At 32.0% G+C, this 19,533-nt stretch overlaps 1 protein-coding gene across 1 annotated transcript in view; it reads left to right on the top strand.

Moving 5' to 3' along the window:
• AKAP9 (A-kinase anchoring protein 9) overlaps positions 1 to 19,533 on the top strand; it is a 152,363-nt gene that overhangs the window by 4,916 nt on the left and 127,914 nt on the right. Inside the window, exons 2-3 of the mRNA XM_023532572.1 lie at positions 11,853 to 12,110; positions 15,015 to 15,059. Coding sequence (XP_023388340.1) covers positions 11,853 to 12,110; positions 15,015 to 15,059 — 303 coding nt within the window. The remainder of the gene's footprint in view (positions 1 to 11,852; positions 12,111 to 15,014; positions 15,060 to 19,533) is intronic.

Raw genomic sequence — 19,533 nt, 5'->3', positions numbered from 1 at the left:
TTATTGAAATATAAATAAATTTCTAATGCGGAAGCTAGAAAAAGTTCTCGTGGTAAATCGTTAAGCATTAATGATAAGGAACATGATTTATATTTATTTCTCAATGAGATTCCACTAAAATTGAAATTAGGCATCTTATTTTATTGACGAGCATCTCTTTATAAACTTTTATTTGGAAAAACTTCAGAATTTTAAAAAGTTTATAAAGCTAGTTTAGCACTGTACGTGTGTGTGTGTGTGTGTGTGTGTCTGTGTGTGTCTGTGTGTCTGTGTTTATAATACTGCTGTTTGGCATACTAGAAAAGGCATTAGGACTTTTGCTTATTTATTTGCTTATTTGTTCTACTGACATTTTGAACGCCTACAACCGCAATGGACTTTTACGTAGCAAGCATATTTTTCAGTGAACACAAATTTTGTGCCTTATTATGTGTGGGAACAGTCCTGTCACAGTATGTGAATCTTAACAGGTGTTTTAAAGAATACATGAGATGATTGAGAGCTTTTTGAGTTCTTCTGATGCTAGATATAAAAAAGCTTTGCTTTTTTTTAGTTAAGATGAAATTCATGTAACAGAAATTAACTGTCTTTACAATGAACAATTCAGTGGCATTGAGTATATATATATACAACGTTATGCAATCATCACTTCTGATAATTCCAAAACATTCTTATCATCCAGAATGAAACACTGTACCATTAAGCAGATACTCTTCATTCTCTCCTCCCCATAGCAACCACTAATCTACTTTCTGTTTCTATGGTTTAACCTATTCTAGATATTGTATGTAAATGAAATCATATATTTGACCCTTAGCGTCGTCTGTTTTTTTCACTTAGGATAATGTTTTCTGAGGTTCATCAGTGTTGTAGTATATATCAGTACTCGATTTTCTTTTATGGTTGAATAATATTCCATTATATGTATATACCATATTTTGTTTATTAATCCATTGATGGGCATTTGAGTTGTTTCTACCTTTTAGCTATTTCGAATAGTGCTGCTATGAATATTTGTATATAAATACTTGAGTACCTGTTTTCATTTCTTGGGTGTGTATATATATATATATATATATATATATATATGAGTAGAATTGCTGGATTATATGATAATTCCATGTTTTTTTGAGGAACCACCAAACTTTTTCCATAGTGGCTATACCATTTTACATTCCCACCGGCACTGTATGAGAATTCCAGTTTCTACATATCCACCCAACACTTGTTTTCCATTTTATTTACTTATTTATTCATTCATTTATTTATTTTTTAATCATAGCCATTCTAGTGGGTGGGAAGTGGTATTTCATTGTGGTTTTGGTTTGTAATTTTCTAATGAGTCGCTTTTCATGTATTTGTTGGCCTTTTGTCTGTCTTTGGATAATATCTGTTCAAGTCCTTTGCCCATTTTTTAATTGGATTGTTACTAATTTCCTTTATATATTGTTGTTATTTATTATATTTATATTATATATATCCCTATATACAAAGAGAGTGAGAACACATGCGCTTAGGCAGGTGAGAGATAGGGGCAGACTGAGAGAAATACACAACTCCAGTAGGATTATATTTCATCTTTTTTTAGGCCTCTGGGCTCTGCCAAAATGTAAACTGTTGCTTCTTTCGAATAACAGGTTCTTGGTGAGTTGATTAGAGCATCATGCTAAAGTTTGATTTCTGTGTGGGCCAGCGAGTCATTCCATTCCATGGCCAGCTGTTTTACAAGTGCATGCAGTTGGTCCAAGGGGCACCTGTTGGGTTTTTGGCTCTGCCATTACGAGTCCATTTTCACTGTGTGAGGGAAAAAATACTTCTTCAGTAGCAAAAAGACCTGTCATTTTCTTATGTGAACACAATAGATCTATATGGATATTCACAATTGTAAGATAGTATTTTTTTTGTTGTCATATTGACTCCCCCCTTTTATTTTTAGTGTTTTCATAGTAGTGGTCACCACAATATTACTTAGGATTCTTAATGCTTGTCTAGGTATGCTGCATAAATCTTTGCACATGTATTTAATCCTATTTAAAAATTTAGCATTGTTTCAGAGGTAGTTTTGCCTGGGTTATTTATATAACTCTGTAGAGTGTTTTGTACCATGAAAAATTCCCTTATCCTCTTTGTTCATGAACAGTGTAGTATTTGTTTTCAGTTGCCATCAGGGTTATGATTCTTATTGTGGTTTGTTATTCACTGAGATTTTTTATGTGGTCTAAACATTTTTCTGTAAGTCTAACTTTTTTATTTCCTTTTAAGAGATAATTTCTTAAAGCCTCAAGTCTTCTTTATCATTTTAAGTCATCAATGCTTAAAGCCCCAAAAGTTATTATTTTGACTAGTAAGAACTACACTAAACTTACTATTTAAAACCCTAATCTATAAAGATTTGAATTGATAAATTGTATTCATTAAATAGGTTCTCGGTTTACAGATCTTTGAGAAACTAATGGAATATACAATCTAGAACTTCTTTACTTCTATTTCTTGATACTGAACACACTGTAAAATTCTTTATTTACTAAGGAGCCTTCCTGTGGCTTCTGTGATTAGGCTATATTTATTCCTCAAGGGTATCACTTTTATTTCAGTTGATGTTGCCTTATTTTTTCCCCAGGGAAGATGGAAACTGTAAAAATATTAGTTCTTCATATTTATCAAGAATTTAATATATGAAAGTTAATATATGAAAGTGTATGAGGGAGATGCAGGCAGTTACAGTGGATATGGGTCAGTGATCTCAGTTAATTACCACAACATTTATGGTCTGATGACTGTATATATATATGTCAATTTCTTAAGTCAGATAAATAAGTAGATGCTCTAAAGGGCAAGGGTAGTAGAAAATGTGTAAAGATTGCATTACCAAATATCTGCTGGAAGTTTATATATAAAAGAATGGGTTTGGGCCAAAAGTTAGAAAACTAGTTTCTATTCATAAACAACTTAAAATATTGGAAATATTTGTTTGTAAAATCTTTTATAGTATTGCCAAACTCATATTTGATTTTTAATGTCTATAAATTCCTTTTGTAATGAAAATACATGTCTGAGCATTTCTACTCAGTGATTTCCCTTCAAAAGAGAACTCTTTACTTTTCCACTTCAATAGCAATTTTTATAATAGAGTAGAAAGAAGAGAATTTCAGACTTTTTAGTTGAGAAAAAAAAATTTTTAATTCAAAGGGTGAAATACAATATTAGTAATTTTAATAGGTCTCAAGGTTTTAATCTTATGACAGATGACTCTACAGTCTTTGGATTTAAAATTTTTAATGTTCTAGTTTTCACTTTTCTGTCTAATGTGCCATCATATTTTCGAGGCTCAGGAGTTTATACCTATTTAGAAAGCATCTCAGTTGGAAATAAAATCCTTTAAATTATTCTGTAATTATTTTCTTATATCCTGCATACTTATAATCCAATCTCTAATTATTTTATTCAGAATTTGTCTCATACTCAGCCTTTCTTCCTATTCTAACACCACCACCCTGTAAAATCAGGTCCACATTACCGCCCTTCTCTTTGGTTTCCCTGACTCACTCTCTTACCTTTCAGATCCAACCAATCACCACATTCTGCTGATGTGTCTTGATTTATCCACACATCTGTTCCTACTTTATGGTCTCTCACTTGGACAATAGGAAGGTTGAGAGCAGAAGAAAAAAGATATGCAATTAATAATAGTAGCTGCCAATTTTTGAGCACTTTCAAACGCTAGGCACTATGCTAAGGGTTTTACATTTTATTGTCTTATTTAATCTTTGTTACTATTCTAAGAGCTGCATATAGTGTTGCTATCCCTATTTTATAGGTGAGAAAGCCAAGAGTTTAAGTAATTTGCACAAAGTTGTAGAGGCAGAGCAAGGATTCAAACCCAGTCTGATACAAGAGATTGTGTTCTTAAGTTCAACCCTATACTAGCTCTTTTATCCTTGATCAGTGTTCAGCAGGTGGAATTGAGAGGCCTTGGTAATTGGTTGTAAAGGATAAGAGGGATGCTATGGTCTGAGTGTTTGTGTCCCTCCAAAATTCATATGTTGAAATCCTCACCCCTCAGGTGATGATATTAGGAAATGGGCCATTTGGGAGGTAATTATGAGGATCATGAGGGCAGAGCACTGATGAATGAGATTATTGCCCTTCTAAAAGAGAGATCCCTTGCCCCATTCACCATGTGAGGTTATAGCAAAAACATGGCTATCTATGTGTTAGAAAGTGGGCTCTCACCAGTTACCAAATCGGCTGGCACCCTGATCTTGTACTTCTAACTTTCGGAACTGTGAGAAATAAATTTCCATTGTTTATACACCACCCAGGCTATGGTATTTTGTTATAGTATTCCAAACAGACTAAGACAAGAGGTAACTCCAGCTTTCTGACTCAAACAACTGATGGGATGTAGATGCTAGTCTCTGAGATAGGAAACATGGACAAATTTGTGGAGAAAGGAGAGCTTCAATGAAATTGGTCTTCGATCTAGGAAACATGGATATATTTGGAGGGAAGCAAATATTTGAGTAAGATAAAAATGAATGTTGGATATGTTGAGTCAGAGATGTCTATGGGACATTCTAGAGGAATGGTCCAGTGTAAAATTGAATTTGAGTCTGGAGCTTAAGACAGAAGCTCATGCTATAGACAAATATTTGATTGACAGGTACTAGCTGATACTCTGGGAATGGGAGTTTACTCAGGAAGAAGACTGAGTGGGATGCAGACTGAGAATTGAATCTTTTGGAAACACCCATGTTTAAAAGGCAGGTGGGGAAGGAGACTGCAAAGGATACTGAGACACTCACTATCTACAAAGCTAGAAGATGATGATGTCTGTGAAACTAAGGGAAGACAGTTTCAAATAAGGAAGAGTGGCCGGTTGTCAAAAATGAGAAGTCAGATTACTGTGGGACGGGGAATGAGAATCAGGAATAGGTGGTGAATGCTACCTACTTTTTAAAAGTTTTTGTGTGTATGTGAAAAGCAGTATAATTATGGTTATGAGCTTTGACTAGACCAGACCATCTGGGATCACATCCTTCCTTTGCCATTTATTTCCTTCGTGACCATAAGCAAGTTACTTAACCTTTCTGTACTTCTGTTCCCCATCTAAAAAATGAGGACAGTAATAGTACCAGCTTCAGGGTTGTCGTCAGGATTCAGCTAATACATATAAAGCATTCAGTACTTTGTCAAATTGTAAAAATTGTTCAAGAAGTATTGGCCATCCTCCTCCTCCTTGTCATGCTGGAGCAAAGAGGATTAAGCTACATAGCAGACAATTAGATTGGAGAAATAGACTAGGATCAGATCATGAGGAGCCATATGTGTCATTTAAAGTTATGAATTTTATCATGAAAGTGGCAGAAAACTGTTAAAGAATGTATATTTGGCATGTCTAACCTTTGAAGAGGTTATTCCTTTCCAAAAAATACATCCCATATTCAGATAGGTATGCTGCCACCAGGTGGCAGTTTTACATTGTTGCTAAACAGATGAAGCAGTAAAATTATGTTTTTTAATATAAAATATTTACTTGATTAAAATAGCTAAATGTAAACACTCTAATTCTAGTAAGCCTCTTTTGTTCCCAGAAAAACTGAGATTAGTTAAGTTAGGGAGCGATAACAGAGGGTGATTGTAAAGACTGAGAAATTTCAAAGGAAGGTAAGAGAAGTAGAGTTGGGCCTCATGGGTAACTGAAAAACCATTTGGAACAATGATAAAGTTTGGGCAAAGTGCCATTCTTCCTACCGTTGTTAGCAAGAACTGAGGCGACAGTGAAATGAAACAGAGGTAGGTAGCGTCTGAACGTTGAAGTGTAATGACCTGTCAGTGTTGGCAGTTACACTTATGAGGTGTGGTAAAGGTGTCAGGAGAAGCTGATGAAAGAGGCCAGGTCCCAGGATAGCATATTCCTGGGGCTTTTGCCTTATTTCTGTCCTTTGGGATGAAATTTTTAGTAGATGTATAGATGTATTATATCCTTTTAAAAATAGTGATATAAACATGTGGGCCTGTGGTAATTTTACTAGCAAATATTCTTTAAAGATCTGTGAGGAAGGAGGAAGTAAAGATCTTTCAAAGACGAAAACAATCACCTATAGTCTCATAATCCACAAGCAATCACTATTAACAGTTTATTGATCCTTTGTTTCTATGTGTAATATATTTTTAAACTTAACTTGCATCATAATCTTATTTGCAGTTTTGACCTCTTTTTTCCTCCAACTTTATGTTGAGAGCATTTTTTCCCGTAAATTTTTTAAAGTATTATTTTTGCCAGCTACATGATACTGCATTGGTTATGCAGTAATGTAACCATGGACCTGATATATCATCTTAGGATTTTTTTTTTTTTTAATTTTATTTTTTGGGAAACCTCAGATATCCTGAAGTTCTGAGGAATAATGTCTAAAATTATTGCTTATTAGTGTCTCTATTCTGTAAAAAAAATTATCTTTTTTTAATTCAACAACTCTTTATTGAGAACCTATGTGCAGGCACTGTTCTAGACTTAGAGTATAGGCTTTGATTTTAATTAAAAATTCCATCCCTCTTGGAACTTACCTTCTCATTATTTGTTCTGAAATAATAATTTGACTTTAGTAATAAGAGCCTAAAACAGTATTTTGATAATTTTATGTACTTAGAAGTGATTTGTTCTGAACACTATAATGTAATCTTTTGACTTTTATTCTATATCTTTTTTCATTTGAAATCACTTAGTAATAGATACTGTTTATTGAAAACTTTTTTCAAGCAATACTTTTTTTAAAAAAATATTTTTTTATTATGTAGAATTCTAGTTTTTCTCCTTTATATTAAGTAAAAGTAGGGAGAGGAGAAAGGAAAGGGAACTGAAAGAAAATTCTCCAAAAAAAAAAAAAAAGCTCTTAAATCTTAAAAAACCCTTCAAACCTACCTCTTCATTGCACCGTTGAAGAAGCTGAGTTCTGCTGGGTAAAGTGGCTTCTCTAGTGTCACATAACTAGCTTCTCAGAGTCTGTAGACACAACAGTCTAGTACCCTATGATATGTAATCCATATTCTTTTTGAAACATTATCTTCATTCAACAGATACTTGTGCCTACTATGTGCCAGACAATGAAATGTGTTAAAATATGTGAAAATAAGAGGATTCCTGAGGCTACAGAATTGGTTTTCTACTTATGCATGAAGATGTTCCAAAACTTTTATTTAAGAAAAAATTGGTATTGAATGAGATTATAGGATATAAATAGGACTGAAGACTTAATAATATAAAGTCCTGTGATCTTTTCCATATCTGATTTCCTCAGGTTTATTTTGCACTGTTATTTTTCAACAGTTTGTGTCTTTGTGCCATTGTTGAAAAATATGCTTTAAAGCACAAAATGTTGCTTTTGTCTTTTTTGCTTCAGTTGCCCTACTTAACTAAGTACAAACTGGCTTTGGGTCAACTATTGTAGTCTCTTTGTTCCCGTAGTTAGGCCCCTGGAGTTTTGCTGTAGTAGTTTGTACAGCATTGTTGTGCAACAGTCATTAAGGAATATTAGAAAGGTTTAAAGACAGCACTGACAAGTACAAATGGTCGCCATAATTAAAATTAATTAGGATTTCTTAAATTTTCTACAGCAAAAAGATAGAAAATAGCTCTACTTTTAGCTATCTTTGAAAACTGGAGAGATTAGATAACATTTAAAGATATTTTATAATGTTCTCTTTAGGATATGTGTGTGTATTGTTGTGTATGTGTTTTTTCCCCCAGTATTGTCAAAAAAGTGTTGGTTTGGTGATTTAATTGGTGCTTTAAACTTAGTGTTCTAGGATTTGAAATATAATGGCAAATGAAAGAAAGCTCAGAATGCATGGCACACAAGTTGGTATGCTGGAAAGAGAATACTGGATTTGGAATCAGATGTTCTTGTTCTATTCTATTTTGCCACTTACTGATTATGATCTTGGACAAGTAACTCAAGTTTGTCTTCAAATCTCAGCTTCCACATTCTTTTCTCACTAGTTCCTGACCTCTCCCTACATCCCCATCCAAATTAAGTCTTGCCCTTGTATGCTCTTTAGTACCTATACTCTTTCTTCAAAGCATTTTTTATCTCTTGAAATGAAATATTTATGTTTATCTATATTTGTTTAACATGTTCTTCTTACCTGAATTATAATTCATAGGAGTAAGGTTTGTATCTCGCCACCTGCCCTGCCTTTAGCACTGAGCTCGACACATGATAGGTAGTCAGTAAATATTTCTAACTAAATGAACCAATTAATACCTGCCATATGCCAAATTATTTCCTTCACAGATATAAAACTCTACAACCAGGAAGCCCTCTTTAAGGAAATTAAGACTAGAGGTTCTCCATACCACATTCTTAAAGATGTATGGGACTACCAAGTTTACTGAGTTGTACACTAGCTTTCATATTATTTGTTTCTCACAATTCAGTGAAGTAATAGGCTGGCCTAGACTAAAACATCCTACAAGTAGGACCATACATGTTAACTCCTGTGTAGTAGCACAGGGCTTGGCACATAGTAAACACTCAATGAACACTCAATAAACAAAACAGATTCCAATTAGTAATATTTTTGAAGTGACATAAAAACTTGGCATGTTTTTATATAACATTTTTAGAAGTCCTTGTTTAATTGAGAATAATCATTTATGAAGTTAGAAGTATTGAGTTTAAGGAATAAATTACCAGTCATTTTTTTTAGTTTATTGTTTATTCACTCTCTAGTTGGGTAAGATATTTGAGATCTGAATCAATTTTGAAAGACAAGTGTATATGGACATAATATCTTTCCAGTAAATCTTACAACTATTACCATGACTACATATGTTAACATTTTTATAATTGGCTTCCAAATGACAAACACAGATGGCTGTAGTCTGAATTTTCAGCATGTTTTAGACTAAATGTTTTCCCAGTAATTTAAAGCATATCATTTCAGTATCAAATGATTAGCTGAGTAGTTTCTGATATTTGCTTATCTGTCAGCTTGCTATTTTTCAGATTTAAAATAAAAATAGTTCAGATAGCTATAAGAAATTAGACTTGTATGATCTTGTTCCTGCTCTCACATTTTTATAAAACAGAACTCTTGCTAAAAAGTTATTGTGGGCATTATTTTTGAGAATTTAATTTTCTCCTGTTTTGGGGGTTAAGGGGTGGGGTGGAAGAGAGGGATTATGGCAAGAGAGATTATTTTTGTGTTTTAATTCATTTAATTGTTAATTTTAATTCTGAGACTATGAAGCTTTTTTATATAGTAGAATTAGATATGCCTATTGCATCATCTTAATTCTCAGGTTCTGTGGAACAGTGCTTAAAATGATTGTTTAGTGGTGACTTTAAAAGATAAGTTATCTGTTTTTCACTCAATATGCATTTATTAAGTACTGTTCAAGCCTTTGAATATATGGTAGTGAACAAAAATTCACCTTCATTGAGTTTACCTTCTGGTTAATTGTTCTGAAAAAATATTACTTCATTATACTCAGTAATAGGTCTAAAACAATGTCTTGGTAATTTTATGCCTTAGAAGTGGTTTGTTCTGAATACTGTAGTGGAACCATTCCAATTTTTATTCTATATCTATCTGTTACTGACTTTTTCATTTGGTTTCATTTTGTAATGGATATTGTCATCTCAGACAGGGTTTTTTTTTTCCATTAAACTTTTTATAATGCAATGTTAGTTTTCTCCTTTGTTATGCATTTGTACATATAAGTAAATATTAAACATAAATTATATATAACCTAACAGTTGACATTTTAAAGAAAATCTTCATCTTTGTCCTGATATGCTCTGCTGTCTGAATACATTTTCTAATGCAGACAACATGGAATTTTAAGAAGTTTTTTGAAATTGAGCATAAATATCAAGAATGTCATTATTAATATTTTTCTTGGTTTTGCATTCTCTCTGAGGGATCTTTTAAAAAGATGTGCCAAGACTATTGATTCTATTTGCAGATAATATAGATTGGTATTTCAGTTGATTTATTTTTAAGAAAGAATCTGCTGTCCTCCAAAGTAGTTTAAGTGCATTCCAGCAGCTTATTAGTGCACAAATAGGCAACTGGTCTTGCATCTGTTCCTTAAGGAGAGGTAGAATAAGTGGCTAATTGCTAAATAACTGGGTAAAAATTTAAATGGTATATATTTATATTTTACAAGGTCAGTGATTAGATAGTTCTGACTTACAAATTAGACATCCTTATTAAGTAAACACTAAATACTTTTATTTATCTATAGCAGACAAAGAATAAAACATGCTATATGTTGTTTCATAGGCTCTGATATTTATCACATATTTTGATAGTTAATGATATCAACATCATTGTTAAGATTGCTTTAATACTTTGTACCATAAAGAAATTTACTATTTTTTGTAATTGATCTAATTAATAGTTACATAATTAATATATTGGTAGTATGTTTTCTCTTTTTAAGTCACAAAGGTCTTGCACCTGTTGTGATTTTTTTCTCAGAATGATCAAGAGCTCAAATTAAATTTAGGAATCGGTGGTTCATAGTTGCTTCATATAAAATTATGAAAATTTATCACATAAAGGAAATTTCAAATGAATGTAAGGAAAAATACCTGTAATCTCAAATCCATAGATATACCAAAGTTATTATGGTTATATTTTTCTAGAATTTATGCCTATGTATATAATTTTAATGTTATTAAAAATAAAACTAGTTTAGGATGAATTGTTGAAGGCCGTGAGCCTGAGGCCTGCCTTGTTTTTGTTAAAAGAGATACACATAATTTTCCTTTTATTGAGAAAAAGAATACATTGCAATATTATTTTATACCTACTACTGTGTCGTAAATATATTTATAATTCATAATGGTTCACATTATTATTTTAATTTAGTTAATCCAGTGTTTCCCAAAGTATATAATGAGTTCTTCTCATTTTAAGTGGTGACAGATATTTTAGGTTATACTTAATCCAGTATTAAATAACATTGAATAATACTGTAAGTTTATTTTTTTAGGTTTCTTTTAAATTCATCTGCTTATGACAAGCCAAAAATCTATTTGATGCTCATATATCCTGTATACCCCTCTAACACTTGCCTGTTTTTTTATAACCTTCAGCAGTAATATCTAACATTTTAATAATGTACTTTTATTTTTCATTTTATTCATTTCTGTTTACTATTTTTTAAAAAGAAATCATAGGACTAGCTTTTAATTTATTTCAGAGATAGAAAGTCTCTTTTTAAAATAAATTTAAATAAGAAATGCACATTAATTAAGACAGGTTAGATAAATGGTAAGTATAGGTGGCACTAAGATAATGGCAAAAATTGTGATAATTAAGGGATGGGAAGCAGTATTGTTTGCTATTGAAATCATTTATAACTAGTTATATTTCTAAGGCTGCAGTGATCATTTATATAGTTAAATCTTTTTGCACCGATTAATTATATTTGCTATAAGTTAGTAGAAGCCCCAGAAATTCCACAAAGCAAATGCATTTATAGCTCTTATGTTTTCGTATAATCTCACATCCAGAGTTTACACTCTCACCAAACAGTGAGTGAGAGGGCCTGTTTTTCCTTATTCTGCCCAACTCTGGGCTACTTTTATTTCTTTAGACATGACATTTTTTAGTTCTTCTCCATATTTGAATAGCATTCATTCAGAAATACTTAATTTCTTTGCAACTCTATAGTCATTCTTATATTAAAGACTGTAAAAGTTATCTTTATTTTGTCAGCATTTTTGTGATGGTTTTAATCTTTTTTAAAAAGTGACTCCAAAGCTACTGTTTTCCTTAGTGGTAATAAAGAAAAATTACCTTTGACAGTAATGACTATTTCTTTTTTAATGTAGCTTGCCCAGTTTCGACAGAGGAAAGCTCAGTCTGATGGGCAGAATCCTTCTAAGAAGCAGAAAAAAAAGAAGAAAACTTCAAGTAGTAAACATGATATGTCAGCATATCATGCTTTAAATATTGAGCAATTACAGAGTGATGAGATGTCCATGAATAGTTCTCAGAGAGAAGGATCAGTCATGACTCCTGAATCCACATCAGTGAAAACTCTGCACAGTGGAGAAGTAACCAAACATGACCAGGTCTTCTCTGTTGAAGTAAGTATTCCTCCAGATTTTAAACATTAAAATTCTAAGTGGAAAGTTGTCGTGATGACAATACCCAGTGCCCTGTGCGATTTTTGTGAGCTTGAGTCAACAAACATTTATCGAGCAACTATAATATACCCAGGACTGAGCACCAAGGATACAAAGGTAACTATGACAGTCTACCCATTAGGAAAGCCAGTCTAGTGGGGACAGCAAATGTAAGCTAGGCCATGTACTCTGATTAGAGCTATGCTAACAACAGTGCACATGGTACCCTAGAGTATTATTATTTGGGGCAATGCCCAAATCACCCTTTGTGGTTATTTGGGAAGCTTCCTGGAAGAGATAATAGAACTGAGCTTTGAAGTATAAGTTAGAGTTAGCTAGAGGCAAAAAGTAGGGGAGGCAATCTCAGTGTCAAAGAAACAGCATTCTCAAAGACATGAAAAATGTGATTCGACTTGGAAACCATAGGTAGTTTATTTTTAAATGGATCACTAAGTGACAGGGATGGGACAGTGGTAACGGTGATGGGCAGGATATTGCACCTGGCCCATAGAAAGTCCTCAATAAATGCTAATTTTCTTCCTCCCCATAGTTATATAATTTTTCAGAATAAGGAGATGAAAGAGAAGTTAGGAGTAGATTGTGATGGTGGGAGGGGTGGTGGAACCGTCAGCTAAGCTTAGGAATAAAAAATGATGAAACGCTTAGAAGCGTGTTGGACAAGGCAAATGATGATTATAATTTGGACTGTGCCTTGGCATATTAATGTGGAAGCAGAAAGATTTAGATATATAGGGTTTTGAACTTTATTCAAGAGGTCACAGATGTCAGTAGAGATTTGCTGTATTCATCATAAGAGTATCTGTTTGAGTTTTTACTACTTAGAGTTTGTTGAGATCTCGGATATGTAGATTAATGTTTTTCATTAATATAGGAAGGTTTCAGTCATTATATCTTCAAATATTCTTTCTGCCCTTTCTCTTCTCTCTTCTGGGTCTCATTATGCATATGTTACTGTGTTTAATATTGTACAGATCTCTGATGTTCTGTTCATTTTCCTTCATTTATTTTCTTTTTCTCAGACTGGATACTTTCAATTAAACGATATTAAAGTTCGTTGATTCTTTCTTTGTCATCCGTAGATTTGCTGTTAAGCCCCTCTAGTGAATTTTTCATTTGTTATTTTACTTTTAACTCCAGAATTTCTTTTTTGGTTCTTTTATACATTATTTCTCTATTGATATTTTCTATTTGGTGAGGAATTATTTTTATAATTTTCTTTAGTTTTTTAGAGATTTTCTTCACTTATTTAACTATATTTAAAATAGCTAATTTAAAATCTTTGTCTATTAAATTCAATACCTGTGTTTCCTCAGAGATGATTTCTACTGCTATTTTTCTTATGTATGGGCCATACTTCCATTTTTCTTGTAATTTTCTATTGAAATCTGGACCTTTTAAAAATATAATATGACACTCTGGTGCTTGAATTGGTTTAAAGATGTGTTTTTATGTTTTTAGGCATAATAAATCAACATTTTCTACTAGTGTTTTAGCATTTCAGGTGCAAAGAATGTCTTATTCACCAATTTTCCATCAGTACCACAATTTTTAGTATACAACAAGCATTTAGTCAGCTGGTGTTTTAAAAGTAATAAGCAAATGAACCATGAGGGCTTCTGCCATGAAAATAGTTTAGATTTAAAAGAGGACCACATGAGTTAGGAACCACTGCAACAGAATTTTAGAATAGCAATAAGGCTTATTTCTATTCCTGGCATTAGTTACTGTATGATAAAGGAGATAGACTTAGAACCTGGTCTTGAATGATGAATAAAATTTCCGTAAGTATAGATGAGAACAGAGACAGTGATGGTTCATGTTGGTTGAATGAAAAGACGAAATATCTGAGTCTCTTTTCTCTCTTGTTAATGAGATTCTTAGATAAGAGGGAGAAGAGTGAAAGCAGTGAAAATTTAGGTTTCCTTCCTTGATTCTTTCTAGTAAAGTACTTCGAAGCTGAGGCAGCTTGGAAAAGCTATTCACTTCATAACCCAAATCCCAGGGATGTAAGGATGATGCAAGAATGTCTTGGAAAGTGTTTCGGAGGTTGCAAATGTGTATGACATAGGTGGTTGTTTTCAAATTGTTATTAATTTTCCAGCATCAAGACTTATGATTCTTCTTTTTGAGAAATTGAACTCTTTTGCTAGTAACATTTTAGGACTTTTTTTTATTATTATTATTTAAAAGAGATACAAGATTAGGGATGATATCTTAATTGGTGCATTTGTCTTGCAAATGATTTGTAGTCTATACAAAACCTTGTGTAAAAGTATTTCTTTGGTTTTTTTTTGCCTATAAGAAAAACATTTTTAATTAAATTTATTGTAGTAATATTAGTTAATAACATTATATAAATTTCAGGCATACAACTTTATAATACAAAATCTGTTTACTCTATTGTGCTCTCCCCACCCGAAGTCCAGTCTCCTTCCATCACCTTGTGTCTGACCTCCTTTACTCTCTTTGTCCTCCCCCCACCGCCTTCCCTTCTGGTAACCACCATTATATTGTCTATGAGTCTGTTTATTGTTTCTTTGTATATTTCATTTGTTGCTTTTTGTTTTATATCCCACATATGAGTGAAAACATACAGTTCACATCCTGAAAGTATTTCTTGATTCTTTTATATTTAAAAAAATGCCTAGTGTTAAATGTTAGATGTGCTGTTTAGTCATTCATAATCAGAGTGAAATTTTTTAAGATTTGAATAATGTTTTACTGTTTTTCTGTAATATTTATATGTGTTTTCTATCATAAATACCAGTGGTAAGGGTTTAATAAAGTATAATATTTAGCAGGGGGAAAAGACCTTAATGTAATTGGTTTTTACTTTTGTTTTAGCCGGAAAGTGAAATTTCAACCACCGCAGATGATTATAGTTCAGAGGTAAGAATAAATAATACTATGATTGACATTTTGTATTATTTTTGAAATTATTATTGATTATTAGTACTTTATTTCTTGTAACTCACATGCTTCTGTATTTTTATAAATATAACAAGATATAGCATAATATAATGTGATATAAGTGACCTGGAAAACCTGAAGATTGTTTTTCTGATATATATTTTTTTCAGATTATTAACCAAGGTCTTAAATATGTATGAATAGCTTGGTCTTTAATTAGATAAAGGCCTTGTTTTAGTTTCTAGGAGTGTTTGATACTGAGTTTCTAGGATACTTGATCATTATAAGGTATCCATGTTTATTAGAGTAAACATTTCATAATATAGGCTATTTCATATTGAGTAATGCTTTTTACGAATGCTTAAATTCTAGTTACTTATATAAATTTATTTATTGAAATTAATATCGAAATAGAGATTTTTTAAATTTAGGTGATAAAAGCTAATGTAGACATTGGCCACTTTAGCAAAAAACCCTTTTTATGTGTTAATAATAATTATATGTCATTTTATCTTTTTCTTACTCTCTTAGATATGATTGTCATTTTTTTGGTCCAAATGTGAGGACATGAAAAACTATTCTTTACTCTGAATGGTTCAGTAATTCAATGTATTCCATAAGTTTTGATGTATTATAGGTTTCTAATAGAAACAAATAAACTTCATGTTCTTAAATGAGCATATTATTGTTTTGGATTGCTAATGAGAGTAAAAACTTTGCCACCTCAGAAGTTTAATGTGTTTAAAGGCTGAGAATATACTTACAGTAATCTGGTTAGGAAAATAAATAACTAATATTAAATAAATAAATTGGTGCCCAATTTAGACTACATAAATTTGCTTCTGTGGGAAGTATCTTAATTTAAAATCACAGCCTGCCCTTGTGACCTTAAATTTGGGGCTTGTATATGAAAACACTGCTTTTCTCTTTCTATAATGCCTTAATTCTTATAGCTTGTCTTTTGATTGAAAGTTTCAGATACTTTGGTTTTTGAATTTCCTATGCCTTTTGGGGCAACCAAGTATTCCACAAAGTGCATTTTTTTCTTTACCCCAAAGTGAATTTTTTATAAGCCAGGTGGCTACAGATCAGACCATCTCATACATGCCTTCGAAATCTGGTTAAAATTTATATACCTATTTTCTCACTTTGGGATAAAAAAGTAAAATTTAATTTTTATTAATACAGATTCGAAAGCCAAAGACATTAAAAAGATTGTGACTTTCAGGTTCTCTTTATGAAAATTTAATAATATTGGAGATTCTTGTTACAATAGATGCTTTCTGACTAAACTTTTAAATTTTAAACCTGATGGGAATTGTGAGATCCAGAAAAATGTATTAAAACTATATATCTGTGATATCTACTAAATATGATGTGCTTCAGAGTAAGGTACAAATAGTATTTAAACATAAGTCCTACAGATAAAAAAAGTTAGAACATGTTGATTATGGTTCAACAATAAGAAATGTATTTTACATATATATGTGTGTGATTTTGTATGTTTATATATTTAGTTACATACATGAAAATGTGTACATGAATAAATGTATACGTATACATATTTTTTACATAAAAGTTTCAGGAAAAATACTTCTCTTTACTATGTGACATATCCTTTAACTTTTTCTTTTTAATGCAGGTCACAAGAACCAAAATGACTAACCTGAAGTATAGTTTTTAAAAAGTAACTTAGAGATTACATTAAAAAAATAGTAATTATGAAATAATTTTTGACAGATTTGGCCTGATTTGAATAACTCTTGTAATATTATATATGTTGGGCCTGCATTTATAGTTTGAGAATCTTACATATTCACTATGTCAGTAGAAAATAGTAGAAAAATCTAGACAGTTTATGAAATGTTTGATGTCTCCTCAAGACCACTAAGATGAATGCTTGTTGAATCCATGGTATTCTGGGCTAGTTTTGAGGCTTTAGCCACATTTAATGATGTTAGACTAGTTTGGCTGAGCTAGAATTACAGAAACCTTCTCAGCTGTGTTCACCTTTTCAGGAGGCAAGAGAATCATCAGTAGACCAGATATGTAAACCAAGGAATAAATCTCACACTATAATACTTTCCACATTGGAACTCATAAGGAATTATCTTTTGGTAACATTCCCCCCCTCCAAAAAAAATGAAATTTCTTTTTTGGTAACACATATTTTATTACTTCACTACAAATGCCAGATTTGCAAAGTTTCTTAATTTTGGCTGCTCTGGTTTGCATTTAAGTATTCTAAAATTTCAAAATTACATAGTTGTAGTCATAGGCCACATACTTATCTTGTATTTTGTCTAAATATCAATGACATTTTTCTGGTATGTAGGGAAATAAGATGATATAAAGGAGTAGAGGCTTTGGATCCAGAAAGACCTGTGTTCAAATCTCAGTTTCATCATCCTTGAGCTGAATTTGGGCACATCAGTTAAACTCTGGAACACAGTTTTCCTTACCCATAAAACTGCAAGGGTAGTAATATCTACCTCAGTGGATAGTTGTGAGGGTTATTTGATGATATTTAGTATGGTGTTTAGCATACAAAAGACAATTGGCAAAGCTTAGGGGTTTTTTACTGTTTTTTCAGTAAAAATATACTTTTCTTCATAATAAGTGTATATGAAATAAGTGAGTATTGAGAATTCTTTTAATGAATTATTTTCAGAAGGATTTCAGATTCCGATTATGTTTTAGTTAGAACTTAGGAAATTTTATGTGTACAGATACAGTGTGTGCATAATGTTCTTGATTTTCTTGACTTCTGTATCTACTATACTTATTGGACTGAAATATGAACTCAGGCCTAGAAGAATTAGATAATTTTATGCTGTGACTTACCTACAATTTTCAATATAAATATATATACAATTATATATATATATATTTTAAAAATCAGACTAAATAAAAATATTCTTAGTACTTGATGAAGGGACATTTTATATCCACAATGCCATATTTACATGAAATATTTTTATTGATAACCTTTGAGCAGAGTTATTTGGAGAAAATGGGGAGTGCCGCAGGCAACATAGAGAGAGATAAGACAGGTAAATATGCTTGCCGTGTATAGGAAGATGACATGATAGTAGGGCATACAATTTCATTTCATCTGATTATTTAATACCTCTTGATCAAGGAACTTGTATGCATGGCATTTATGAAATGACTAGCTGGAGTTGGAGACATAGTCTATAGCCATTAAGTAATGTAAACTTAGCTTTTCAACTTTGACTTGGGTTTCTTTTCTTTTTTCTTTTTGATTCATCTCATTTTCTTTTTCTCCCTCCCTGCCTTAGTTTATTGATGTATAATTGGCAATTAAAAATTGTATATATATTTAAGGTGTACAATATGGTGTTTGATATTCAACTTTGAGTGGATGATCTTAACCTCATTAGTTACATGGCTCCAATTCAGTGAGTCAGCTAGAACTTGAACTGTAATTTTCATGAACTTTTTTTTTTTAAGTTTATCAGGTAACATTGGTTAATACAATTACATAATTTTCAGATGTACATTATACTTTGACATCTATATATTCTATTACCACCCAGAGTCTATTCTATTACCATCTATATATTCTATTACCACCCAGAGTCTGATGGTAATAGAATAGAGTCTATTCTATTACCATCTATATATTCTATTACCATCTATAGAGTCTATTCTATTACCATCTATATATTCTATTACCACCCAGAGTCTAGTTTCCTTCATCTACCATGTATTCGATCCCCTTTACCCACTTCACCCTCCCCCAACCTCTTTATATTTGACTCTCTTTACCCTGACTATCGCTTCCCTTCTCCCTCACCCCTTACCCTCTGGTAACCACTAGTCCATAGTACATGTCCCTTTGTCTCTGTTTGTTTGTCCTGCTCATTTGTTGCTTTTAAGTTTATATCCCACATATAAGTGATATCATCTGATTTTCAGCTTTTTCAGTCTGGCTTATTTCACTTAGCATGATTATCTTGAAGTCCATCCAGGTTGTCTCAAATGGCAGTATTTCATTTCTTCTTATGGCTGAGTAATATTCCATTGTATATATGTACCACAGCTTCTTTAGCCAATCATCTATCATAGGACACTTCGGTTGCTTCTATATCTTGGCCACTGTGAATAGTGGTGTGCAAATATCGGTGTGCAAATATCTTTTCAGATATGGGTTTTCAAGTCTTTGGAATAAATACTCCAACATTTGTTTTTGCTTGTCCTGTTCATTATAGCTATTCTAACAGGTGTGAGATGGTATCTCATTGTGGTTTTGATTTGCATTTCCCTAATAGCTAGCGAAGTTGAGCATCTTTTCATATGTTTGTTGGCCATTTGTATGTCCTCTAGGGAGAAGTGTCTGTTCAGGTCCTCTGCCCATTTTTTGATGGGATCATTTGTTTTTTTGATGTTATTGAGTCATATGAGTTTTTTGTATATTTGGATATTAGGC

This window comes from Pteropus vampyrus, unplaced genomic scaffold, assembly GCF_000151845.1.
Source record: "Pteropus vampyrus isolate Shadow unplaced genomic scaffold, Pvam_2.0 Scaffold4, whole genome shotgun sequence".
In the NCBI taxonomy this organism is placed as follows: Eukaryota; Metazoa; Chordata; class Mammalia; order Chiroptera; family Pteropodidae; genus Pteropus; species Pteropus vampyrus.
Note: the sequence above shows the minus strand (reverse complement) of the source record. Positions and strands in the feature narration are given on the sequence as shown.